The sequence below is a fragment of the Rhagoletis pomonella genome, unplaced genomic scaffold (assembly GCF_013731165.1).
Source record: "Rhagoletis pomonella isolate Grant_MI unplaced genomic scaffold, Rhpom_1.0 Rhpom_scaffold_00004, whole genome shotgun sequence".
NCBI lineage: Eukaryota > Metazoa > Arthropoda > Insecta > Diptera > Tephritidae > Rhagoletis > Rhagoletis pomonella.
In genome coordinates this window covers 12,576,033-12,603,891 of record NW_023458558.1, presented here as the reverse complement: position 1 = coordinate 12,603,891, position 27,859 = coordinate 12,576,033, and the positions used below count along the sequence as shown (strand labels likewise).

At 33.8% G+C, this 27,859-nt stretch overlaps 1 protein-coding gene across 1 annotated transcript in view; it reads right to left on the bottom strand.

Moving 5' to 3' along the window:
* Positions 1-3,376: 3,376 nt before the first annotated feature.
* The window catches only part of LOC118737023 (protein CEPU-1), a 359,992-nt gene continuing 335,509 nt past the window's right edge, over positions 3,377-27,859 (bottom strand). The window contains exon 11 of the mRNA XM_036467255.1: positions 3,377-3,582. Coding sequence (XP_036323148.1) covers positions 3,562-3,582 — 21 coding nt within the window. The 3' untranslated portion in view covers positions 3,377-3,561. The remainder of the gene's footprint in view (positions 3,583-27,859) is intronic.

Genomic DNA, 27,859 nt, shown 5'->3' with positions numbered 1-27,859 from the left:
GCTCATTATGCAATAGCTGCTTGCAGATGTTAAGCATGCAGCATGTACAGTCAGTCAATAAAGTTTAGGTACAGCGAATTTTTTACAATACGGGCAACTATTTTTTATATCTTTTATTTTTCGATAATTTTTTATAAAAATATGGTCAATTCTACAACAAAAAACCCAAAAATCATGGTTCCGAACCTTGTGCAAATTTAAAGAAAATTCCGCAAAATTTCATTCAAATATTGTACTTTTTATTTACGCTCTCTAGAAAGAAGTTGGGTATGCAGTTTTTTAGCCCATTCAATTTTAGTATAACAAAGTGAAAGTTTGTGGTGGCTAGGACTTACCATTGATTTTTAGGAATTTTTTTTGTTGAAGGTGTCGCTCATTTTCTCCATATAAAATAATGTTTGATAGTTTTTTCATATGGAATAAATGTGCGACACCTTCAACAAAACAATTTCCCAAAAATCAATGGTAAGTCCTAGCTTCCTGATACTTGCACTTTATTATAGTAAAATTGAATGGGATAAAAAACTGAATACTCAAATTTTTTCTAGAGAGCGTAAATAAAAAGTGCAATATTTGAATGAAATTTTGCAGAATTTTCTTTAATTTTGCACAAGGTTTGGAACTTTTCTTTTTGGGGTATTTGTTGTAGAATTAACCATATTTTTATAAAAAATTTGCGAAAAATAAAATATTTAAAAAATAGTTGCCCGTATTGTAAAAAATTCGCTGTACCTAAACTTTATTGACTGACTGTATGTACATATCGCACACCTAAATCTAAAGTGCTATCAATTAAAAAAAAAAAAAGTAATGCGTTTTCTTTTTGCATAAATCAATTCATAGGAGTTACATCCAATTAAAGAAAGTATTTTTTTCTTCATGATTATATACATTAACTAAAAAAACTACTGTTATACCTGTTTTTGTATTAATTGCCTTGAATCTGTACGATCAACAAGCTGTTGAAATTCTCTCTATGAATTTTGAGTTAGCTAATTTTAGATCTACATAGGTGTGCGATATGTTTACATATAAACTTAAGCTCATGTTAGCGCAACTAGGGGATGTCAACTTAAAATATATTAAAATAAATTAATGCAAATTAATTGGTGCTATTTGGTGATAAATTGTGTGCCCTACATAATATTACTCCATGCGTGATTTTATCTTATATTTATGTATTGGAGGAGCCTACAAAGGAATTTTTACGAAAATAAATTTAATTATTAAGAATTTGTGTTATTATTAAGCAATAACTTCAACGTACAAATATAATAATATTTTAGATTCAAAACGCTCTGTTCTCTAATCGGTATACAAGGGAAAATCGGATTACAAACTCCTGTTGATCATACTAAGCTAGATCTTCGCAAATTGATTGTTGAGCGAAATATCAAAAATTTTCCTGACGGTGACTTACGGTGCTATAGCCACATGCGGGCCGAGATATTATTATTGTTATTTTTAGCAACACAATTGGTACACGGTTAAAAATTTTGCTTTTAATTTTACACTTTTTGGACTCCATACAGACCAAACTAAATTTAGTTTCAAACCGGAATATAGTAAAGTTTGCTTAAAACTATTCTATTCCAACTGACACCGATTGGAAATGCCAAGTGAATCGAAATAGTTCTCCATTTGGTCTTTTCATCGCAGTGGAGGCCTATCTCTTTCTCTGCTACCCCCAGTGGGTTCTGAGTTGAATTATTTCATAAGTGGAACGTCGGTGTCCATTTGAACGATATGCTTGGCGAGTACTTCTGAAATTTACCATTTTGTCAAAAGTGTGCGCAATTTTAGTCCGATTTCGAGGTTTTCTACATACGTACATTCTGCATTTGGAGTGGACTTTGGAGGCTTATAGCTTATTTTGACAAGTTGATTAGTTTAAAAGGTACAGCGGTTTAAAGGTCGATGGTGGTACAAATGTATCCGGGTATGCATCCTAGGGTTAAATAGTCTGTGGTATGCACCATCGCAAATGCGTAAAAGCTCGTAAATCTTTCGCAGAACTCCAAGAGCCGCTTCATCAGCAGTGTTGCCAGAACTTTTTGGGCCGACCGGCTAGATTGGCAAAAAAAAAGCGGCTAAAAACGGCTAAAATGTTTTAGTGAAAATCCACATGCTTTATTTAAATAAATCGCAAGAAACGAAAGACTAGTTAACACCATTAATTTATATGGAGTGTATATTCCTCATCATCAAATAAATCACTATTGTATATATCACCTGAATTCATTAATTTTAAGAGATCGTCATCTACAGTAAAATTATGGCAGCATTTTTCTTCACGTTTTAAACCGTATCTTATATATAAAATAGCGTTTAACGTTTTAACGCACATTGGATTTCTTTGCTTAGTTTTTATTATATTCATTGAACTAAATATTCGCTCTACTTCTGCATTACTTATAGGCAAAACAAGAAAACTAAAAACTAGGTTGCAAAGGTCAGCAAAAGGGTTTTCTCCTAAGGCATTTCGAAATTGATAAACTTCGGCCCACAATTTTACAGTTGAGTCTAAATTACTCCAGGTATGTAACGTTAACCGTTGCCATTGCATCTCTATGGATGTTATTTCGTCGGCATTATATTTGTGTTTTTGTTGCTGTAGTTGGACAAATACTTTTGGTTTAATTACTCTTAATGCATTTCCAACCGAAAAAAGTCAATTTTTTTTAGTGTGGCAATATTTGTAGGGAGGCGTTGGCGTAATTCCTTTATTAAAGTGATAATAAAATAGCGACCATTTTCTCGAATTATTTTCTCGGCTTCGTGGTCAAAAGCGTTTGTGCTTACTTTTGTTTTTAAATACTCTTCAAAACTGTGATAAAACTGAGGAAATGGAGCAAGGTATGGTTCCAACGGGGAGCATATAGGATCAAATGTGTCCGCGCTAATAACCACTAGGGATCATAGATGCGAAAGTAAAACATTGGACTTTAAAGTTAGTTGCAGCTTTTTTGACAGATATCCCATTGAAAATTATGTCAAAAAGCTGCAACTAACTTTAAAGTCGACTTTATTTTGACTATGACTACGGGCCATTGAGTTCATTAAAAATCTTCATTGGGGCTGCATTATTGCTTTCGAACAACTTGTTTACTTTTTGCTCCTTAAAATTAGGCAAATAGTAAAATCGGCTAAAAACGGCTAACTTTTTTTTACAAACCGGCTAACAAATCGGCTGCCGGCTAGATCGAATTTTCTCCGGCTAGTTGCTATCATAACCGGCTAAATCTAGCCGGAAAACGGCTAAAATGGCAACGCTGTTCATCAGATGTTTTCATTGTCCATGCCTCTGCGCCATGATGAGTGACTTATAGAGGGAGAACTTCACTTCTTAATTGCCTACTCAGTCCAAAGTAGCATTTGTTGTCAAGAGTGATTCTCCGTTGGATTTGAAGTCTGATATTATTATTGGTGTTAATGCTGGTTCTCAAATTAACGAAGTCGTCTACCGTAACGTACTACTCGTCTCATAATTCGATATTATGATAGTAAGGAATGAGCGACTGACTATGTAGTTTGTTCTAGCGAGTAATCGATCACAAAAGGTCAATCAAATGCATTCGAAATCTGAAAATATTTAAAAGAAGAAAGAAATCAGGAAATTATTCAGTTTTGTGTTGATTCTGCATTGTTCATTTGAGTTTTTTTTCAATAAATTAAACCTCGATTTAATGTACTAAACTCAGCATTTTACAAAGTTGCAAAAAATTCTCTTTATGAAATTAAGCCTCCAGCGCATAGAAAAGATTATTAAAACTAAAATTCATTTGGAAATGCACTTAAAATTTGACACCAAACCTATAAATTGCTACCCCCGCTGTGCTATGTTGCCAACTATAAGAAAAATTTAATTAATTTGTTCAGACGAGTGACGAACCACTTAATTTATCGCCACTCGTTCACGTCTATCACGATTCGACCCCAGATATATGTTGGCAGAATAGTTGTCTTATAGCAAAAAAACGAAAGTGTTTCTTGAGCTTTGACACCCTTTCTCACCCTTTTAGATGCAGTTTCACCTCACTCAGTTACACTGCAGCAGAGTAACACCGGCCTGAGAGCAGTAATTTATAGCTCTGCAAGGGCTGCCTAATGACGTTCAGTGAGGGCATACAAAAAATCCAATTTGCCAGCATGGAATAGCCTCTATGTGCAAGAGCTGAGTTGCTAACGGATTAAAAGTTGGTGGAATCAAAAGCGCCCCAAATTTTAACAAAAGCAGTTTTCTAAACATTTATTTAAGTGTTTAAAGTTTACGACATACAAAAATACGACACTTACGACACCATTGTGAATCCCCCAAATACTTTTTTATTTCTTACTTAGCCTACCCTACAAGCATTCTTTCCTCATCATATATATTGTCCAACTAATCTTCTATGGACTGCTTCACCCACTCATGTGGTTTTATAGTAACTAATTTTCAAACCAAATTATTCCCTAATTACTCACACAGTGTCATTCAGCGTAGTCAATGATGTCCTGCAGCTTTTATTGTACTGATAATTTCTCATTACCTCACTGATTTACTGCACTACCTACCTGCGCTATACTAACTTTTCAACGCGCTATTGCTTGCAGCCCTCTAGCTATTTGTCACTCACTTATTGCCACTTTTACAACTTCAACGAAAAGTTTTCGCTCTTTTATGGCCCTATGAGCTTTAAGCCACTCAAAGTTTGCCGAATTTCCTCGAATGCTATATGACAAAAATTGCCACAATTGATGCGAGGCAATGAAATGCTTTTGTTTTGCGGGATGTACAAGCTGGTCATTGAAATAGAAAATCAGATATGTATATATTTACGTTGTCAAATTTACTTACATATATACACACATACATACTCATAAATATGTATATATGAAGAATGACAAACATCGTTATATATTTAAGATCCAAGTAGTTATTGTGCGTTGGTTGTTGGAAGGCAGGAAATTCCAACGTACATAGTTTGCTATCGCATTGGAACATCAGAATTATGTCGCTAATTGCAAAATATTGATACATAACCAACGGAAATGACCTGAAATATTTTTGATGACTTCAGTGCTCCTGGCATTTTAGTCGCAATCACGAGCGAACAGCACGATGTGGACTCTAGATGAGAGTGAATTTTCACTGCTAATTATTTGCTTGTTACTTTACTTTAATCGCTCATAGATTTCGTGAAAAGTAGCGCATTGAAGTGTTTTCAAAGTTTTACGTACCTACACTTCAGGTTTTTAAGTAGCTGGGAGTTGAGTGGTAAGCTTTTACGCATACATATTTGCAGGTAAGTAAAAATTCAGTTGAAGAGTGTACGCATAGAGCGTCACAGTGAAGTGTTTTATTTTGTACTTGAATTGTTTTCATGTAGTTACTCTAAGTATGCCATTATTTGCTTGCTATTCGAAGTAGGTATGTTGATAGATCGAAATTTTAAGCACATATTTAATCAATTTAACTAAGAAGTACCTAAAATGAACTATGGTAATAGGGATGTTAAACGAGAGAAGTTACAGTAGGTTTTATTTTCAAAATATTTTTGAAAAGGGTTGCCACCTGTTTGGGAAGTCGAAACTAGTTTAATTAATACGAAATTTCAAAATAAGTTTAATTAACAAGTTTCACAAGTTAAATATTTTAGCGTTGATATAAAATGAGAGATGTTAAAGGATGGTTTATTTCGAAAATACTTTTGAAGAAGTTAGCCTTCTGTTTAAAAATTCTAAACCAATGTAATTAAAGAGTTAATTTTAGGATATTTATTATTAATTCAAATGATGTAGTTAAATGAAATATTTTATTATAGCTCACAAATATTGACCATGTAATGAGAGTTAATTTGTATACCAGAATCCCAAGAAATGCGGATATCTAGACTTGTCCAATTAAGATAACCGTCTGAATAACACACCAGAATGATCAACAGAGTTTTTAGTATTCAGTACAACAGATTTAGCGTTAGTATCATACAAGCTAACGAACTAGCTAACTTTCATAGCACTGTTTTGGCAGTCAATCTAGCCAGCAGCTAGTTAATCTATCTTTTAGGTTGTTTGTTGACTAGTTTATCTTCTCACTGTCAGGAATTTATATACTGCAACATTAGTATGCCTATGCGCAGTACATTCAACCAATCGAAATGAAACATAAATTTAGATGTCGTAAAAATCAAGTCGAAGCGATGGCAATGCACTGAAGCTTTGTGTTGCTGTGCAGATGAACTGAGTTGAGTTGAAGCTAAAATATGTGTCTGAAAGTGACTAAACTCGACAGAAGTTCTCACTAATGCAAAGTCGTTAAGCAACATGCTTGTATGTATGTATTCATGCACACGCTTGTTGTTGTAAGAGCATTTATAGCGAAAAATATGGCAAGCCAGTAAGTAATGTTGCCAAGGATGTACAAAGAAAAAAAAAAAACAAAAACAAAAATGTACCAATGCCAAGTGTAATGTTGCCAATTCTTTCTAACAACCGCTACTTGTACGGCAATGAAACAAGTACTAATGTCCTTCCACACACTTGTGCGTACACTCACTGACTTACACATAACTTACATATGCATAACGCCGTTCATAGTACAAAAGTGCGTATGAAAATAATGTAAAACCGCGTATGTGAGGTTGCCCAAATTTTACACTAAAGCATAGGAGCTTTTCTTATTTCAAAATGATTCTCCCCTTTATAATGCAAACACCATTTAGGCTAGCTTTATAAATCGATTGTTTGGTAGGAATGGCTAAATAATGAAGCCATGAGCTCCCGGTCTAATTTCATCAAATCAATTTTCTAATGTCACTTACGCGGTTTTGCAGAACGACGAAACGCAGTTTTGTACTTGAAATGACGATGTGTTTGTATGTGCATTGCCATTGCCTTACTTAGTTGAGCGTATCAATTTATTTGGCATTGAAAAATGGTGGCAACGTTACTCGCTTCCTCTAATGTGAGATTTACGCACACTTCAGCGTAATTTACGCCATAAAAGTAACGAGCGCATAAAAAAAAAAACAAAAAACAAAAAAATACGTAAAGAGATCCGCTATAAGGTAAGAAAAAATAGGCGCCCAGAAGGCCATGATTCTACACGTAAATGCATACCTGTGTGTGTTGAATGGTATATTTGTGCGTATTCATTTTACTTCGTTTTTACGATTCTCATAGTTTGTTGGCAACATTGGCTTTTCGCCATTTTAGCGGATATTTCGCGTATGTACACTTATTAATCGTATGCATACACTATAAATTAAGTACACTCTGCATATGTATATGCTAACCTTAAAAAAATTAAATAGATAAGACATAAAAAGATAAAGATTTCTCAAATTATCTTAAACCTTTGAAGCCAGCGGTTGAAATTGAACCACTAAAATGAAGGGAAGTTTAGGGGAGTTCAGTTGAGGTAGGGTTGAGGTAAGGTTGAGGTGAGTTCAGGTGAGATGAACTACATTAATAAGGTTGAGGTGAGTTAAGGTCAGTTGAGATGAGATGAGGTGAGTTCAGGTACAGATGCTTCATATTTATCTTTGAATCTTTTTCTTCGTCTCTACTTATTTGTATCGTTTTCTTTATTTTTATGTGTATGTATGGCTTAATCTTCATTTTTGCCAGTTCTTTAATAATATTTATCTTGAGATTTGTGTTAGTCTCTGTTGTCAAATAAATTTTTTCTTTTTCTTTGTCTTTGTCTTTGGCTTCGGCTTTGTCTATGAATTTTTGTTAGTTCTAATGGCTTCCTTTATCTAAACTTTCATCTTAAACTAAATTTTCATCTTAATTTCCATCTTATTCTCTATCTAAATAACATCTAAATATTATCTGCTATTAGCATAAAATGAAAATTGTTACACATGTTAAGTTTTATCGTTCACTGCACACTCACTTTTGCAGTGGGCAAATAAATTTCTATCATTGCAGTAGCGATAGCTAGCTGTCGAAAGCGCATAGCAAATGTAAAACCATTTGCGCAGCCCTCTAATTCGTACATATATAATTTAAATTAGATATAGAAAAAGAAGTTGAGACTAATATATGGTGATTATAAAATATGGTCTTAATATTTCTTGAACATTTCTGTTTTAACTCTAATTCCTAAATTAAATAACCTTAAAGCCATTAGTTTTTCCTTCAAACTTTTTTGCAATATATTTCTTTACAAGTTTTCAATGACTTGCCTTATTCTCTTCTTATACTAAGAGTGTCAACAACTATTTTTTGTTTTCTTTTCATATACTACAAGCACAATACCATTTCCACATTTGCAATTGCTAGTGTTTACTATCACATCAGGCGTCTCAGCATCCGGACGTATCAAGAGTTTCCTTGTTTTTCCAGGCGGTTTGCTTTCTTTCTGCGCAAATGTTGTCATTGCGATTTTTTACTGCCTTCACTTGGATTCGACTCTTCTACACAATTTCGTCTACGCTGTCTTTTATACATCAGCGCTATAGTTTGTGCAATACAATCACTACAACTACACTCATTTCCGCAAATTTATTTGTTCTAACTACATACCTATATCTGTATGTACACTAGGGCGGTTCAGAAAAAAATACAGGTCTCAGATTTTCTTGTGTATTTTTCGAACACCCGAGTGAACACACATTCATACCTATAGTAGTATTGGCGCGCAAATAAACACACATCCACACATAAATAAACACTCTTTCTCAATCGTTGTTCTTTTTCATTGAGTTTGTTTTTTTATTGTTTTCTTAGTTGGCTGTGAAAACAAAAGTTCAAACACTTGCAACCTTTTATTTTCTCACACTGATGTACATACATATGTACATGCATAACAAGAATGTACTATATGCATGAATGTGTGCGTATGTTGGTACAAAGTTTAAAATGATGTTATTTCCATTTTATCTATCAACAAAATCGTTGTGGAGTGGGTAAGAGTGGATGCCATGCGCTAGTTTCGGAGGAAGCCTATATTGCTTGTATGTACATATGTATGTATCTAATGAATGACTGGGTTGATCTAATACAAAAATAAAGTTTGCTACTACAAACTTTCTCTGAGAGGATTTTGCTGTCATTAAATGGTTCTTCCTTGGTGAGTTTAAGGTCCCAAAATCGAAATTTCTTCCTAACTGTTTTATTTGTGAGTATTATAGATGGCTGGCATAAGTCAACGGTGCATAAATGTTGATGTTGATTGATAATTCATACGCCATGGCAGACAGATAAACAAGCAGACCTTTGTTACTCTATACGACTCCTCTCAAAGTATGCTTTCAAAGTAGTAGCAATTTTTTTTTTGCGACCCAGTCTAATGTACATACATACATTTGTATGTGTTTATGTGTGGTAAATAAAAATACTAAAACAAGTAGTAGGATTTCAAATTTCAAAGCGTGTTTATATGAACTATGTAAATAAAGTGGCACGTGAGCTGCTAGTAAGACGTTGAATGTGTGGTGTAAAGCCGCAATGGTTCGGAGTACCTTTTTGGTACTCAAATAATTATATTAAATATTAAATCGGTTTTTTATTTATCACTTCAAAATTGAATATTTTTTCTTTCTACAGCTCGTTTTTAATAGTATTTATTATTATAATAAATTTGTATTACTGTCGGCTTCTATTTAGGTCTACCGCGCAAATTTATTATTAATTAAATGTCGAATAAAACTAACGGAGATTGTTTACCTTTTAATACAGTTTAATGCTCTATAAAGACTGAGAAATAAACCCTAGAAATAAAAAACAGTGTTGATTCAAATCGGTTTTTATTAATGCGGTTTTTTCGTAGATATAAACAAGATATTTGACGCAGACGTATTACTGCATCAAAAAAAAATAAAATGTTTAAAAAAAATTTCGCATCCTTTATTTTCGAGCTTTTAATTTCAGAGTTTTTTTTACGAAACACGGTTCCGAAATTAATAAATATTCATAACGAATCTTTGCAATCTCTGAAATTACAAATAAATTAGTTGAAACCTAAAAAAAACCGCATAAAACCTTTTCAATAAATATTTTTGGTTGAAGTTTTAAAAGTACAATTTTTTTTTATTATTTACAGTATGATTGAGAAAATTTTGCAGCATCCACTGATTACTGATCACTTAAATAATAATACAAAGTCTACTGAGAAAATCGTAAAATTCAATGCTGTGTAAGCTTTATCTCTTATAACACTGATAGTTCAGATACCAGTTTTTGCGATATAATTCCTTTATGTGAGGAGTTAGACCCATTAAACTGTGTTACCGGTTTACCTGCCGATCACACAGCAGTGAAAATCACTTAGATTGGTGCCATATAAGGTATATCTTCCGTACCTCTGATTGTTTAGATATGATTTTTTATATATGTATCTCCTCTATCTATGCATGCTGTGAATAATTTTTCCATAAAATATTCCGACCAACTGATAACCTTCTCCTTTTTTGGGCGTCGGTCAAAAACAAAGAGAAGCAACAAGATGCCGTTTGAATGGAAGATTATACATATACATATGTATGTAATTAAGAGGCTAAGAAAACCCAGCGGCAACCGCCTGAGTGAATTAAATGCTGCAGGCATTGAGAATTTTTGATTTTACCACGAATATTGGAGAATACTGCAGCTTCCCTGTTTTCCTGTAAATAATTTTGCTTTCATACAAAATTCAATATTGCGCACAAATATTTTTCCTGGTATTTATCCATGCCGTTCTATTTGTTCTCTTTACATTATTTGTTGGCTTTGAGCAAGCAAGCTTTCCCTGTAAATGAATTCTACCATGTTGTTTGATAAACTCCAAATTTGGCTGTAGGCATATTTTCTTGGAAAAGCATACAACATACCTTACATACATAGTTATGTGCCTATATATCTATGTATATACATAAATACAGTCAGCGTCAAAACTACGTTTTGGCGATTTTATTTACTAATATTTTCCAAATTTTTCTTATTTTATTTTTATAAAAATATAGTTCATTCACTGGCAAAACCACAAGATTATTTGTTTTTTTTTTTTAATTCCATCGATAACTCGGGAAAATGCAGGGAAATCGAACTGAAAAATTGGAAATTTGAATTAAAGTTTTTTGGTGTTTCTTGTATGAAATTAAAAAATTTATTCTTGTAGTGTTTGCTATGGAACTATTATGTTTTTTAACCGACTTCAAAGAAAGGAGCAGGTTATCAGTTCGTCGAAATACTTTTTTTTATGTATGTTACCGCATAACTTTGGACCACGTCGACTGATTTCAATAATTATTATTTTAACGGAAAGGTGGTACCTCCAAGGTGGAATTCGGTTTTGTTTTTTTTTGCTTAAAAATTAATTGTTTTATAAAAAGTAAGAAAAATTTTGCATGGAATATATAAATAAATAAAATCGTCAGAATGTCAGTCTATGATTTTTTTTTGACGCTGACTGTATATGTACATACATATGTATGTATGTGTAATGTACAACGAAAGCTTTATGAGAAAGCAAAATGAAGACAATAAGCTTCTAGAAAATAATAATAAAGCCTGTAGTTGGACATTACAACTGGCATGCAGAAGGTACTTTTCACCCCAGTTCGGCTATCCTGCGTATCTTTTGTTATGAGTTTAGCCACACCCCAAGCTATTAAATTTTTTAAAGTTTTATTAGTCTTTCTGTCACGGCTGGCAAAAGACTAAGAGCATTTATTGTTTTCGTTGTTCAGGTGATAATATTGAGAGCGAATTTTATACATAATCGTTTTTGTTTGCCGTGAAAATGTATCCATGCGGAGGGCACTAACCAAAGTTCTGCTAAAGGAAAAGAATTAAAACTTTTCGAAAGTAATAAGAAATTCAAAATTTCCTAGCTTTTGAAAGATTATTGGGACAGTATAGAAAAAATATGTTAAAAAAAATGTTTAAATAAAAAAATTACAGAATTTCGAAATTGAGGATATGGTGAAAGCAAAAATTTAAATACATTTTTGACTCTATTCTTTTTTTTATAAAATACCTCAAATTGGTCTTAAAATTTTCTGATCTTTTCAAGTGTTTTTTGTTTTTAAAGGGCAGAGACATTTTAAAACCTAGTTTATAATTCGGCCCTCAATAAAGTTATGTTAAGGCCATTTCAACATGACGGGCGGGACATTTTAACGCGTTTTGGTCAAATCTTAGTTAATTTCTCTTTAACCATTAATTTTAAAATTTTTAAATTGTGAACACTTATCGGATATTAGATTAGTACGAAATTAATAAAATATAGAACTTAATTTTATAATTTTGAAAGAAAATTTACCATTTCTCTTTGAGTTTATGGATTCGTTTCCCTATTTTAGACAATCTAAAAATAATTCGTGCAAAGCGCTTTTCTCGTTTGTAGGTAATTATATGCCTTCATGGCATTACGATATTAAAAACAAAAAACGCCATTTAGCTTGTGACGGGTGGGACGGGTGGTTATTGAGGACACACTGTTCGTACGTAAAATGAACATTACTGGCTTGATATGAATATTTATTATGGTTTTTATAAAGAAACCTTATTTGAAGAATAGAAAGCTTAACTATTTATATTTTACGCTAAAAACAGACATACTCTCTTTGAACGCTGATAACTTCTCACCCATAAATTTATTTTTTAGTAACTCAGTATTGTCTTAAAGTATTGTACACGGGGAATGACAACTTGATAAAAGATTTTTCATATAAATCAATAGAAATCGATTTTTAAAGATTTAATTGATTTGCTTAATTGTTGTCACAGATTGAAACGCGATCTATGAAATTTATATATTTTTTTATCTGTGGTGTCACCTCCTCTGAAATGACCACTAGCCAAACAGGGCTGCAAACCAGTTTTTGAACCGAACCATCGCATTTTTGGTCTTTGAGCCGAACCACGAACCGAACCGTTTTTATTTTGAAGTGCTAAAGCCGAACCTGAAAGCCACTCCAAGAAATGGTTCGGTTCGGTTCGGTTCAAATGAAAATCCTCTATAGCATTTTTCCTGTTTCGTAATACACAGCTTTGCCTAAAAATGATACCCGTATGTTAAAACTGCAAAAATTTTTTGGTTGTGGTCAATTCCGTGAGCTCCAGCAAAAAAAAATTAAAAACTAATGCGAATTTTAAGATAAGATTTTTTTAGTTCTGATTCAAAAATTTGATGCCTTGATGCAATTTTGTTGAAAACTGTAGATTTTTTCTAATTTTCTTAAACAAATTTTAATTGAAAGATATGGTTGTTTTTATAGAACGAGCTATACTTTTATAAAAAATGAGTGAACATTAAACCAACAAAAGAAAAATTTTCAAATGTGGCACCCCTTTTTTTTTTGACCACAGGTATACTTGTACATGTGAAGTTAAGGCCTAATGTAAGCTCAATCCCACTGAAAATGGGGGTTTTAACATTAAGCCAAAATTTTGAGTTTCAGTTAAGAATCCTGAGTACGCTGTGTTTGTCTGCTCGACTAGACTCACGACTTGTTCAACTCTTAAAAAAGCTTATATTAATTTTTTTTGATTTGGCCTTAATCGCGTTGATTTTAAATAATTTTTAATTATTAAAGGAAGGATAGAAGCTGGACTCGCAGTTCCTGGCGGCTGGAACTAATTGAGATATAACTCGAATATTTAAGTTTACTTGTCCTAAGTATAATTTAACTCGCTTCCTAGGTCCTTTTTAAATATCCATTTTTAAATTAAGCACTAGAAAAATTTTTACTCGCAAAATTATGTAAAATTTCAAAATAAACTAATTAATATATTTCAAAAGGTTTATAAAAATTTAAAGCAATGCTTGACCACATACATATTCAAAAACTGCTCATCAATCAGATTGGCTTTTCAAATATGCGCACAAGTGGAAAAATTAATTTAAAATACTTGCGACAAAATCAAAATTTTTTCTTACAAATTTATTTTTTCGCATTGTTCCTAATTTAAGCACGTGTGATGATTGCAAATATGCATTTTTATCAAAAATTCTTTTTGGTTTAGATGAGCTGGGTATTTTGCTATATATCTGCGTAATTACTTTTTCAGAATTCGCTAACCCGTTTTTACTACTTTTGGCCGCTATAGTCCCATTGTGCGATGTAGGTATTGAAAGTAAAAGTTTATTTGGTTCATTGTAAAAACACGCTGTAAGATATTGTATACTTAGAACATATGTACATATTTCCTAAATATACCTACATAAATAGATTTAGGCCAAAGATGCGAATATGCTAAATTTGTTGAGATTTTATCTACAAAAATGGCGGGTGGAATTTCGAAAGGCGAAAGTGCAAAAAGTAGGATTTTGTGAATACAGAATTTTTTCCAACAGAATTTTTATAAATTTTGCAGAAGTTTTCGATGAAGAATTTTGTAATGCAGCGTAATCAGACGCTTCCTAGTAGTGTCTGATGAGTCAGATAAAGTTGTACTCCTAAACGGTTCCCATAACTGAGCTTATATACATCATTTTTTAAGTGTTCTCCAAATATATCATATTAGGAAATAAGTATGTAGTAGCGAATTTCCTTAAACATTTCCAGTTACGAATGTTTTGCCTATTTTGAGAAATTCTTTGAAATTGTTTGCTGTACTATGAATATTTTACACGTATTTATTATGTCCATAAAGAGTTCAGAAATATCGAATATTTTTTTTAAGGAGAGGTAGAGTTTCTATTTTTGATATTTCGACTTTCAAGATGTCAGTTCCAGCTTAAGCCCAAAAACCTTTGCCAATGCCAATGTTTAAGAATTAACTTGTGTTTAAGTGTTTTAGTATAAGATTAAACTATCTATATACTTTTTTTTTAAGGTGCAATAATTTATAAACATTTGTATGTGTAGCTGTGTGTAGTACGCTTAAAGCGCTTTTGTATTTGCACCAAAGCGAATCCACACTTACAAACTCACACATTTTTTTACTAGATATGCAAATGCACCTATTTGAATTACTGCTTAATCTCTCAAATCACTGAACTGGTTGAGTGACTGCAGTCAAAGAGCACTGAGTGGCATTCGAAATTTGCGAATGCAATTTACTAACTTTGCTGGCGAACAAGTTGAGTTTTTTTCGAGAGTTGCATGTTGCAAGCTTATTATCTATGCAACACGCATATGCAAATAAATATATACATACATACATACCTTGCATATGTATATGTATGTATGTAAATAAAGGCAATGCATAGAAAAAATAATAAAAAAAAGTGTAAGAGGTATGGGAATAAAATTTGAGAAAAACGTAACAACAAGAATGAAATGCGAAAAATCCCAAAAAAAAAAAAAAAATTACCTAAGTCTGTTATTCACTGTGCGCTGGCCATTGGGCACTTCGAATAATGTAAATGCATCCATTTTGACTACCAGCAAGCGCGTGTGCGTGTATGTGTAAGTAGATGCATTTGCGTGCTTACATACACATATGTACATACGTCTGTGTGTGCAACGGAAGTGTCTTTCATATGCATGTAGTATGCTATTGCAGTGGCGATTTTGTTGCAAAAGCAAACGACTTCCGCCAACCCCTAGTAAGTATGAGTGCACAAGCCAAATGCCACATATTGTACGAGTTGAGTTGATATTTTGCTTTATTGTATTTGTGTTAGAATGTTAGAGGAGCTCATAGACAGCTATGAGGGCAATTGCAATGTTCAAATGAAAAAAAAACTCGGCACACAAAAGACCCGTTACAGTCGACCAGCTGAAATCTGACTTCTCTTCTACTCCATATATATTTCTGATTTTTTCTCTTACCTCTTCATTTGTTTTATATGTATGTATGTACATGCAACGATGTGCATTCACAATGACACGCCGACAGACGAATTGTTCGTTCGCCCGAAAACATCCACCAAATGGCACAAGTTATTACTAATAATGCTTGTTGGCTTTTTTTCATTTCTTGTTTTTCAATTTAACAGCAGCGTTTGTTGGTTGAATGCAGCTATTTTGTGGGCTTATTACTTTTGTTTCCGGTCGAAAGTTTGTTCGGATTAATGTTCGGATTTTGCAAATTTTAAAATCTAAAAGCATAAAATTTGATAAGGGTGAGTGAATTTTCTGCTTTAAGAGTGCAAAGAGTGGAGTGTTTAGAAATGCATACAAAAAATTAAGGGATCATTTTGAAAATTTTATGCTGAAACCAGAAATGCAGTTAGAATTGTCATATAGTTCTTGTGTATGGCGAAAAGGCTTCAAAATAAATTTTTCTTGAAAAAGTAATTTATCAAAATTCAATAAGCAAAAAAATATCCGTCACTTCTCGTTTTTTTCACAATTAGGGATGTCAATTTTTTTAAAAAACATCGAAGCAGCGTTCACAATTTATACATCGATTTACATTTATATATTGATTCGCAAAAATTCTTCTTAAATGTCTGACCTTACCATTTCGGCATTTATTCCGAACCTCGGAAGCAAAAAACGACGACGGCGAGTGTTTTCAACAAATTTCCTCATTAAATTCGAATTTCGCATGCCAACGAATCGACCATAAACAAAACGAGCCCGTGCTCGATACTTGAGGAACTTTTGTCAGAATAACAACAACATTGTAGTGAAGCGATAATATGCAAATGAATGCAAGAAAGAATGCAAATAAAATAATGCCAGAGCACAACGACGAGACGAACTTGGTGTGAAAGCAATCGAAATGCAAACTTTAATAAGAAAGCGAACAACTTTAAAGCATGGCAATAGAAAGTGTGGTAATTAATGTGGCAGAATAAATCATATTAATGAAAAATCAGTAGGAAAATGGTATGAAAAGAATCTAAAAGGTATTAATTTGTATTAAAAAAACGCAATTTAAATGGATTGTATTTGCTTTGTCCAAATTTATCGGGTTTATGCGCTTGCTGTATTCTGTCTGACTTCTTAAAATTTCATTGTTGAAGCGAAATTTCCTTAGTAGCAGTGAGGAATTGAAAACTCGAAATGTCGAGAGCAGCCGAAATGGTTGAGGTCGAAAATTCCGCTCAAATGTAAGATTTTATGTTGAGTTAAAGAAGCGCGTAAAGCAACAGTTTAAGTTTCAGATTTAGTTTGATATTAATACAAGCTTGAATGTAAAGATTAATATGTAGTTTAACCCTTAACCAGCTGAGCCCAATTATGGCTGCGTAACGATTTTAAAATAAAAAAGTTTCTTCAATATTTTTACAAAAATTGTAAAGGGTAAAAACATAAAATTTTTCATGACAAATTTTGAAAAATTTGTTTGAACATTCTAGGCAGCTTAGTTTCTCGTATAGACGGGCATTTTTTACATTTTTTCTTGGGGTCGCAAGTTGAACACGTTTTACGTATCTCTAGGGTATAGCAGATATTGAAATGATAGACATTTATTTTCTGTTTCGATCTACCTTCCGACCATTATGCCGTAATTGTAACCCTAAGCAATGAGCTTCTTGTCTCAACTTCTCAATGTTACCATCATAACAGGAAAGATTGACTGAAATATCATCCAAAGCTTATTATCTTCAACACTTACTTTATGCTGCTTGAAGATCTACACCTTTAAGCAAAGAACAGTGTACAAGAATCTCTTTCCTTTGTAAAATAAAATCTTGCCAAAAACGCCAGTATAGAAAGAAGTGGCAGCAGACTAGACATTCCGATGACGAAACAATATTAAATACGCTTACAAGAGAACTCTAAGAATTCTGTCAAAAAGAACGCGCCTACCAACTTCATCGATAACAAAATCGATAAATTTCGATAAAAATATTGATAACTAAATCGATAAAAAAATCGCTAAAAATATCTATAAAAATGTCCATAACAAAATCGATAAAAATATCGATAACAAAGTCGTTAAAAATATCCATAAAAAGATCGATAAATATCTATAAAGAAACCGATAAATATCGATAAAGAAATCGATAACGATAACAGAATCGAAAAATATCGACAACAAAAGCGATAAATATGGATAACAAAATCGATACAAAATACCGACAGCAAAATCGATAAACAGTATCGCTAACAAAATAGTTAAAAATATCGATTAAAAAATTGATAACAAAATCGATAAAAATATCTATAACGAAATCGATAAAATATCCATTATGATATCGATAAGTTCCGAAAATATCGATAGCAGAATTGATAACAATATCGGTCAAAATCTCGATAAAAAATCCATAAAAAGATCGACAACAAAACCGATAAAAATATCGATCATTTTATCGATAAGTCCCGAGAATCCCGAAAATCTCTAAAATCCCAAAATAGTTTCCAGATTAAGTCTCTGTGTCTCTCTCTATATCCTTACCTCTTTAATTACCTTTATTTTAATCTTTCTTCCTCTATCTTCATCTTTACTTTTATCGGTATCCTCACCCTCCTCTTTGTCTTTATTTTTGTGTTTATCATTTTCTTCATCTACATATTTCCCTTCACTTTTGCCCTTATATATATAAGTAATGTGTTCACATTTACCTTGATCTTCATTTTTGCCTTTAGCTTTACGGCACTTTCTTTTTGTTTTTATTTTTACCTTTGTTGTTGTATAAATTAACTTCTAGAGAGTAAAAACACTCATATTTCGAAATGCTAATCTTTTTTTATAAAGCAATCGCATTTCTGCTAGTTTATTTCAGGACGATTGGATAAGGGATTGAGCCAAGAGCTTGTATGAGGAAATCCAATTTTTGGCAAAAAATGTCAGTTGCGCGGTTTTGCAGAACGAGGTTACGAGGTTTCGTACTTTAAACGACGTTATGTAAAGGACAGGGAAACAATTTTTTCATAATTGCAGTGAAAAATTGGAAAAGAACCTAAACTATGCGAACACGCATTCCGCATATAAACATATGTACATATTTACGTAGATATATGTATGCCAAGCATTCGTAAACTTGCACATTATAATGAAAAGTTACGTATACGCAATGGACTGTCACGGCTAGCAAAGGTTGTAAAGTGTTCAAATGCAAATGGCTGCTACCCAAAGGACTGCATGAATTTCACTATGCAAATGCAGCTGCACCCACATTCACAATCACAATCACAAAGGTGTGCAAAGTGAGCAAATATGTAGTGAAGTACTAACAACAAAAATGTACGAGTAGGTAGCAGCTGAAAAGAACTAAATTTAAGACTACATACATACGTACAGATAAACGTGTTTGGCTACACGCACGTACAATCTCTATACATGCATGATTGTACATGAACTCTACTTCTCTACGCCTTTTCTGCGCTAGCGTATTGCCCAACGCTCCCTGCTGCAAAGTCTTTCAAGTTCAGTGCAGTCTTCGACGTTTGGTTGCTCATCGTCGACGTTCTCTTTTTATTAAATTTTATGCACCAAAACTTTGTCATGCCATACTTTGTAAAATGTGGAAATTCCATAAAGTTTTCTTAATTCCACCTGAAACGTGCCTTAGTAACTTTTTCGCAAATGACAGTAGTCTAAACGACAGGAACAGTAACAGGAATGAGTGTGGCTATCGCAAATGGCACTGCATGTGAAATTGTGAAAGTGCATTGTGGCAAAGGAGATATTAGGTGGCATACGATTTTACTCTATATTTTTCTTTTTGAATGAGAAGTGAATGCTTTTGGGCTTCAAAATAGAACTTAATATTTATTGAGAATAAAGATGATTTTATTTTTTTTTGTTGTATTGGAATAGTTAACCTCGACACAATTACTGTGCCAGATAATTTGACTTAAGTATATAGAATTATCTATAACAAGTTTTCGGAAATGTATTTCCTAAGTTTTTTTTTGTTTGTACTATGTAAAATAATTGTAAAATTTATGAGAGTAGACTAGTATTTTTATACTACCTCTATCGACGGTGTAATTCATATATATAAAAGTATGCTTCCCCAACGTAGCCTACAGAAGGAGCTCCAACACTGATCATAGTTCAGTTCTACCATTCAGGCCGACTTGTATGTCATAAATTTACGCATTTGGAAGGTAGTTAGTAAGTTAGTAAAAGGTACGGGCATGTGAGAAGAAGATACACTGTGACCTGAAAGGCCTTTGGATATCTACCCTGGAACGACCATGACGGGATCCATAATGAATTCTAAAAGGACTTTGTTAATCGAATTCCTGACAACAACTGATTTGATCATTAGAGCTTTAAAATAAATAAGGCTTCGTCTAGCCAAAGCCGGACTGCCACGAATAATATGTTCGGCAGGTTCTTTGGAAGAGTCGGCATTCTGACTCTCCGCCAAAGGGCCTGATCTGCCCATGACAACTACCGCCTCCCAGTACTTATTGCGTTCAGAGTGTATCCACTTAGTGGCTATGGTATTTGAAGAGCACAAATTGAGATCACAAAATAGTTCCAGTTTTAGAAATGCAGTTAAGGATCCTGTTCACGCTAACTCGTGAGGGACCTCGTTGTCTTGTGGCGGCCTACCTCAATTTGAATTAACTCGCTTCGTGTTTAACAAGTTTGGATTTCATCATCCTTTTTGAGATGGCCCATATGACTGCTGGATATCTATCTGAAAACATGACTACAAAATTGCTTTTTAACCTCTTTTCAATAGGGCAATTCATATAAACGCGTAAATGCCTCGTAACTACATAAGCCTCGTAAAATTACTTAATTTTGTATGAAAAAGCGGTTTATTTACAAGATTCACACAGTTACGAGGAATTTACGCGTTAAGATGAATACCCTGAATGTTTAATTGAGCGCAGCTTAAGATTACCAGAAAATAAGCGTGAAACACCGTGGCACATCTGCTAACGGGAATTGTGAGTTTGGTACCGGGTCCATATATGTACATGCACAAGGTCTTCTCTCCTTCCGTAAACTAGGTGTAGAAAGTAGGGCAACTAACCAACTACATATACTTTGACAGCAGATTGTTTTCCCTCACACTGACAGCACGTGAGGTTACCTCAAAGCTGGTATCCAGAAACAAGGTTTACCTTATTTGGGTACCTGAACATAATGGAGTCATGACCCTCATGGATTATTCTATACCGAAAAAAGTATACCCCTCTTTTTTTCTTATGAAAGGAAAAAATATTTAGAGGTCGCTCAAAGTTTTTCAAGTATTTTACAAGGGGAAAAAATAAGTTTTCGTAGAAATCGTATAGAATTCTTGAAAATCAGTATTTTTCAATCGGAAAACTTTGTTTCTCTGCAAGAGACTTTCAGTAACAACACCCGATTTCCTATTACATACTTACTATTTTTTAGAGGACCCGTTAATATGTTATAAATGGTATTATAAACAATTGGGTATAGATATTGGAAGTCTGCTGAAAAGAAGCAAAATTTTCCGATGGATAAATATTAATTTTAATAGGTTCAATGACATACAATCGAGCGTCTATGGCAGTGTAACCTTTATTTTGGATCATACACCAGCCGTCGGGAAAGTTTTCGCCTAACTATCTTGCAGATAAGCAGTGATCCGTACACATTAACTATTGACTCCCCGCCTCCGTACTTGAATAGCTGAGCTGTCAGGCCATCAGCTATAGCCGCTGTTGTTGCTTTAGGCATCTACCCCATTAGGGTGCTGACCATTCCACAAGCATGTTCTTAAATCACACGCAAACAAAATTCAACAAAAGTTGCCAGTTGTTGTCTTTTATACCTTCTTCATTTAGACACAGAATCGTTTACTACAATGCAGCTAAATGAACAAAGGCATTTATGCAAATCTATTGCATGCGAAAAAACCGAAACAACGGTAGAAGAAACATTTGCAAAAAACTAACATAACAGAAATAATCCTCAACAAAAATGGTATTGACAGCAGATTGAGTAGTGGAAGAAATGGGAAAGGCTGTTGCGCAGTAAAGGAATTTACGAGGAGTGCTCAAAAAGTAAGGTGACTTTTCAAATTTCGCGGGCTACGTACATGCATTCAAATTTTAAAATTTTTTCGTTGCATTTTAACTATGTAGAGCTCTTCGTTATGAGCTCTCTGTAATTTTTTTTTTCCTGTATACAAAACTGAAAAGATCCATGAAAGGACAGAGATTTGCTAACAGTAACTGGATAAAAGCTTCATCGCTGGAAGAACACAAGGCTATACCAAAATGTTCTTATCAGAAGTGCTTTGAGGATTGTAAGAAACATTGGCATAACTGTACTATATCTGAGGTACTGTGAAGGGACAACAGTAATATTCACCAATAAAAAAAAGTGGTTGATAAAAATTAAAAGGCACACCCTAGTAAAAGTTACTACCACTAACAGATCCTAGAGTAGATAGAAGGAGACTTGCAGTGCTGATGCGTATAAATAAAAAGCAAAAAAAAAAAGTTTTTGATTAAAGTGAAAAGTCAACTCATTTTTTTGAACACACCTCGTAAAGCTGACTGCCACCAAAAGATTGCAGAATGGGTAGAGCTGAAGTTTCTATGTCTATGCTGACACGCATAAATAAATAGCAAAAATCCTAGCCGACGCACCAAGAAATCAATGAAGCACAAAATTTGCATGGTATAGGATTGCCTTTATCAGGTGTCTTTCATGTTTTCCTTAGCAGATAGCTACACACGTTTAACCGAACATAAAAGTGTATGCATGGCAAGCACTTCGCTTGCAGGAGGAATGAAACAATTTCAAAACGAGCTAATGGTTACACATACGCCACGTACAACTAAATGTATAACTATGTATGTATGTATGTGCTACATAGTTGCCTGATTTCGAAGAGCTGCTGCTGAACTTGCTGGCTGCGGTAGTCTTTCTACAAGTTTCTACAAGTCTACGTTTAAAAATTCACCTACATATTCTTTTAGTTTTCGAATTTTTCTCGCCAATAAATTATGCAAATAAGAAGAAATGTACAAAGCCTATTAAACTAAATGCCAATGGCAGCGAGCTAACCGTGTGCTTAGCCGTGTAGACCCATTCGACGAACTTTCTTTTGACAGTCACAGCAAATCATATATCATGACCTAAATTTATATAGCCATTATTTTTCTTAACATTTGAAACAAAAAAAAAATAAAAAATATCAGTGTGAATGAGGGAGCAGCATTATGAAGGATACAAAATGAAAGGACTTACGAAAATTGCTCTCGTATAAATTAGCCCAGGGCTTAGGTCGAGAAACACATAAAGTTTTCTATTGTTTCAGCTTAGGTAAGCACTTCATGCTTCACCCTTTCGCTATCTAGGCAGCTATTTTAAATAGTAGAAGATTCATATATATATATATATATGTATGTGCTTTTATATATATTTACATATATACATATGTGGATTCATACATACATATTTATGTATAATGTATGTATTGTTTGTATGTAAATTCCCCCACATTTTGCTTACATAAACGAACCGCAGGCTGCTCAAAAACTTTAGTTTATTTTTGCTGTATTCATTGTTCTCTAAAATTGCGTGCGGCTGTTGGTTTTCACTGTGAATCGCGCGAATCAAAAAAAAAAAAAAAAACTTAACTAAATCGCCCATTTTTTTAAGTTCACCCAATTGGTTTTTATGTATTTAACTTCCTTTTATTTTATTTTTTCAATTTATTTGCGCAATTTTCCCACTTTTTATTGCCATATTTCACATAATTTTATAGGCAAATTTTATTGTGTTAAATGTTGACGCAATTAGGGTGATTTGTTTTGTTATCCGTTTTTTTTTATTTTGTTTTGTCGGGTAGGAGGAATGATTTGTGTACGCGGCGTTAGATATGGTTTAAAGGATTAACCGCTTTAAAACAATTCTGTTGAATTTTTTTGTATGAAACTAAATATGAGGATATACTAACAATAGAGGCAGTAGTGAGAATTTCAATAAACGTAAGACCAAAACTAAATTGAAGTTTATAAACAGGTGGCATTTCTTTTAAAGAACTTAAAAAATATTCCACATATTAGATTGATGAACTTCACAATAAATATACTTGTACATACATAGCTAGTTAGATATGAGTTTTCGAATAGGTGGCAACCTTAATCAAAAATATTTTCATACTAAAGCTGAAGAGTTATTTCGTTATGCATTCGTATTTTAATATTTAATATAAATAATGTATAAGTTTAGCTTAAATCAACTTTTCAAATAGGGTATTTTAAAACCAAAATCATCTTAAATCTAGGTCGTCTGATATTGTAAGACATATTTCAATTACTTGATGAATTAAGTTGAACCTGGTGGCAACAATACCCATCTTTTAATAATTGATTTTTCTTAAATAGCATCTCTGCCCACCAAGTCCTTTAATTTGACATCTAATGTTTTGAAATCGTTTGAACTGTGCCGATCTGTTGACACTGACAAAAAATGTCTTCGCGTAGTATAATATTTAGTGCGATTTGAAATGTCAGTGACTTTTTGAATTGCTTCCGCCAACAGTCATCGATTAGTAGACTCTGTGTGAAATTTTTAGCAAACTGCGCCATTTGGTTTGTGTTTGACAGCCATTGAAACCGCACAATCTCGTGATGGGTATCAAAAGTAGAAAAAAGTAAATTTAATCCAGTATTAATTTTGCGTAAAAAATTGATGGATTTTCATTATGATCATATCAGCCAAAGTGCTGCCTAAGCATTCGAGGTCACCCAAAAGAGGTCGCCAAGCCATAAATTGTTGACAAAGTCGATGAAATGATATTGGATGAACGGAGAAGAAAAGTGTGGGGCGGCTGGGTAAATCACATTTACCGTGAATATTTGGATGTGAAAAAGCTATCCGCGACAATTATTTGGCGATGTTCAGCCGCGATCCGAACGAGTTTTTGCACCGTTTCGTAATCGCTGACGAAACATGGACCATCACAATACACCTGAGATCTGAAAAAGCACGAAAGAAGCCAAAGTGGATGTTTCGGCCAACGATGTCTAGTGAATATTATTCAGAGATTTTGGAGCTATTCGATTTTGAACCAAAAACGACTCTACATTCTGCCAAGAAAAATGTGCGGTTCCACCAATCCATCAACTGGACTACAAACTCCGTCCCCATACACCATATTCCCCAGATTTAGCCCCCAGCGAATATTTCTTGCTTTCAACTAAAACAGAAATGGTGCAGATAAAAGGAGACTATGTTGAGAAATTAAACGCTTTTTTGCGAAAAATACATCTCAGTCAAAAAGTCACTGACTTTTCAAATTAAGTTATTATAAAAATTTCTTAAGTTTTCCGCCGAAATATTTCGTAAAACCATTTAGATCGAGTTTTTATAAATAAAATTAATTTTTGAAAATAATTTTCCAAAAAAATTAAATAGTATCTAAGGTTCTGATGGTATCCATATCTGGCACCCTCCTCCATTAGGAATCCATGCAAGGCGACCCAATAACGACTTGGATCATATTTTCTTAGCTGCTTGCATGACGACGAGGTAAAATCGTCTCAGTATTTTCTTCTATTAAATCTTATAACATATCGGCTGTCACCTTAACCGGCCATCTGAGTCAACAGTCAGTCGCGAAGAGACTGGGCGGTGCAAGATTTGACAACACCTGAAGACGATATTACCTAGCTGATTTGACGGCCATCTTTCCAGAACCCGATAAAATATGTGTATGTCTTTAGCTGGCGAAAACTAGAAATGTGTACCCCATGTATCTCCCCATGTATACGTATGAGCTTCGTAGGTCGTGAGGCATGCTAACCGAGCTTTTTAGAATATACCCTCAGAGGCTTCATTGCGTCCTACTTATCGCAATACCAAGATGGAACAGAATCATCTAGGGATATGATTGGACACGGTTTGTTTGAGACCCTTTTAAATAAAAAAGTCATAACATAAATTGAAAAACATTTATTTTTTGCGAAGCTTGAATTTTTTATTGCCACTATATCAGTAATGTCTTCATACAACTCGTATAATGCTTTTACAATATGAAATTCCTCATTTTCAAAATCTACACTTTTCGCCTCTCTGCTTTGTTCACTTAAAGAACGCCCACATTTTCGAAATTGCATGGCCACACGTCTTTGGGTCTACTGCAGCGTGAAATCGAATTAATTTCCATCAAACTTTTTGATTCATTCAAATATGCACAAAATTGTAATTATAAAAGTTTCAACTCATCTTGCGCACGCATCGCAGACACCATTTGACACACTCACTTCACTTAACGGCTTCGCTTTGCCTTCGTTGCCTTGTCGAAGTGCCACTGGCTTATTTGCTATTAATACATATCTATTTCGCTGGCTTTTAATTAGCTCGTTAGTTAGACGGTTGGGGCTGATGGCATCACTCAGTAACTTTTGCACAATTCATTTTCATTATTCTCTTTATTTATTCAATTTTCAAAATTTCTAACAAAGGTTTGAATTAATTAATATGTTTTGCCGTTTTTCTTTTTTGTGAAATTATGAAGTGCGTAGAGATAGGGGTATTTTCTGACCATTGTGCACTAGGGTGGTTCAAAAATGCATGTGAAAAAATAAATTCGGAATTTTTTGTGCTCTCACCCCGAGGATTATTCTATGCCGTAAAAAATATACCCGTATTTTTTATTTTGAAATCTAAAAAATATTTATTGGTCGCTCAAAGCGCTCAAAGTTTTCCATGTATTTTATATGCGAAAAAAACACGTTTCATAGAAAGGGTTTGGCGGTGATTCCCAATGATAATACACATTCATTTATTTAACTATTTTTTTATAGTAACTTTATTTTACAGGTCCGCCAAAACGCCAGAAAATGCAACGGGGGATAAATAAAAAATCTTTGGTATTAAAAAATGGTTAAATAAAGTATTGGATATTGCTGTGGGAAGTTCCCTGAAGAGAGTAAGAGTTTTCCGTACCATTTCTACAAAAAATTGTTTTTTCCCCATATAAAATACCTGGAAAACTATGAGCTCTTTGGGCGACCTGTAAATATTTTTTGATTTTAAAAGGTAAGTTTAATCCTAAAGGGTGAACACACCAAAACTGCGACACTTAGAAATTACTACCAGAAACAAACTAGAAGGCTTTGAAATTATTTTTTTTTTGTATTATATAACTTGGAAGTTTTGATATTATTAAATTGTTAAAATATTAGTTATTATTTGCTCCATATTTTCATCGCACACGCGCCGTCATGCACGTCTGCACGACTGCATCATCGACATTACGCGATGCGCACAACAACTTTGTTTTGCACTATTTAATAATTTTCACTCTTTCACCTGTTTTCTTCAAGATTCCTTTGACAATTGACCAATATTCCCCAATAGGACGTGGCTCTGGGCTATGGGGTGGATTGCAGTCGCGAGGTACAAAATTGATGTTATTTGCATTATACCACGGCAATGTGTCCTTGGCATAGTGGCAGGTTGCCATGTCCGCCTAGAATGATGTCCTACTCCTTATCTGTTGATAAATGACAGAAGACGCGTTTTGAGGCACTCATCCCGATAAACTTGATCATTCATTGTCCCGGATGGGAAAAAAGGGCTGCTCTTACGGCCGCAGGAAGAAATAGCTTGCCAAACCATGTGGTTTTTGGAAATTTGGACTTCATTTTCATCTTAAAACTTTCAGGGGCATCTTGACGACTTGCAGCAGTATAAAAAATCTTGACCTGCAATATATTTTGAATTTTTATAGCAGTAGGTTTCGCAGTCCATAACAATGCAGTTGTATTTTTATACCCGAGCGCACTTGTGCACAAGGGTATTATAACTTTGTTCACATAACGGTTGTTTGTAACAGGCAAAACGAATCGAGATAGATATAGACAAATGTATACATAAATGATCAGAATGAAAAGAGAAATCGATTAAGCGGTGACTGTCTGTCCGTCCGTCCGTCCGTCCGTCCGTCCGTCCGTCCGTCCGTCTGTCCGTCTGTGCACACGATAACTCGAGTAAAAAATGAGATATCTTAACGAAACTTGGTACGTGAACTTATTTTGGGCGTAGCACGGATGGTATTGAAAATGGGCGAAATCGGACAATAACCACGCCTACCTCCCATATAACGGTAATTTTAAGAAATACGAAAACTGCGATATTTTAGTAA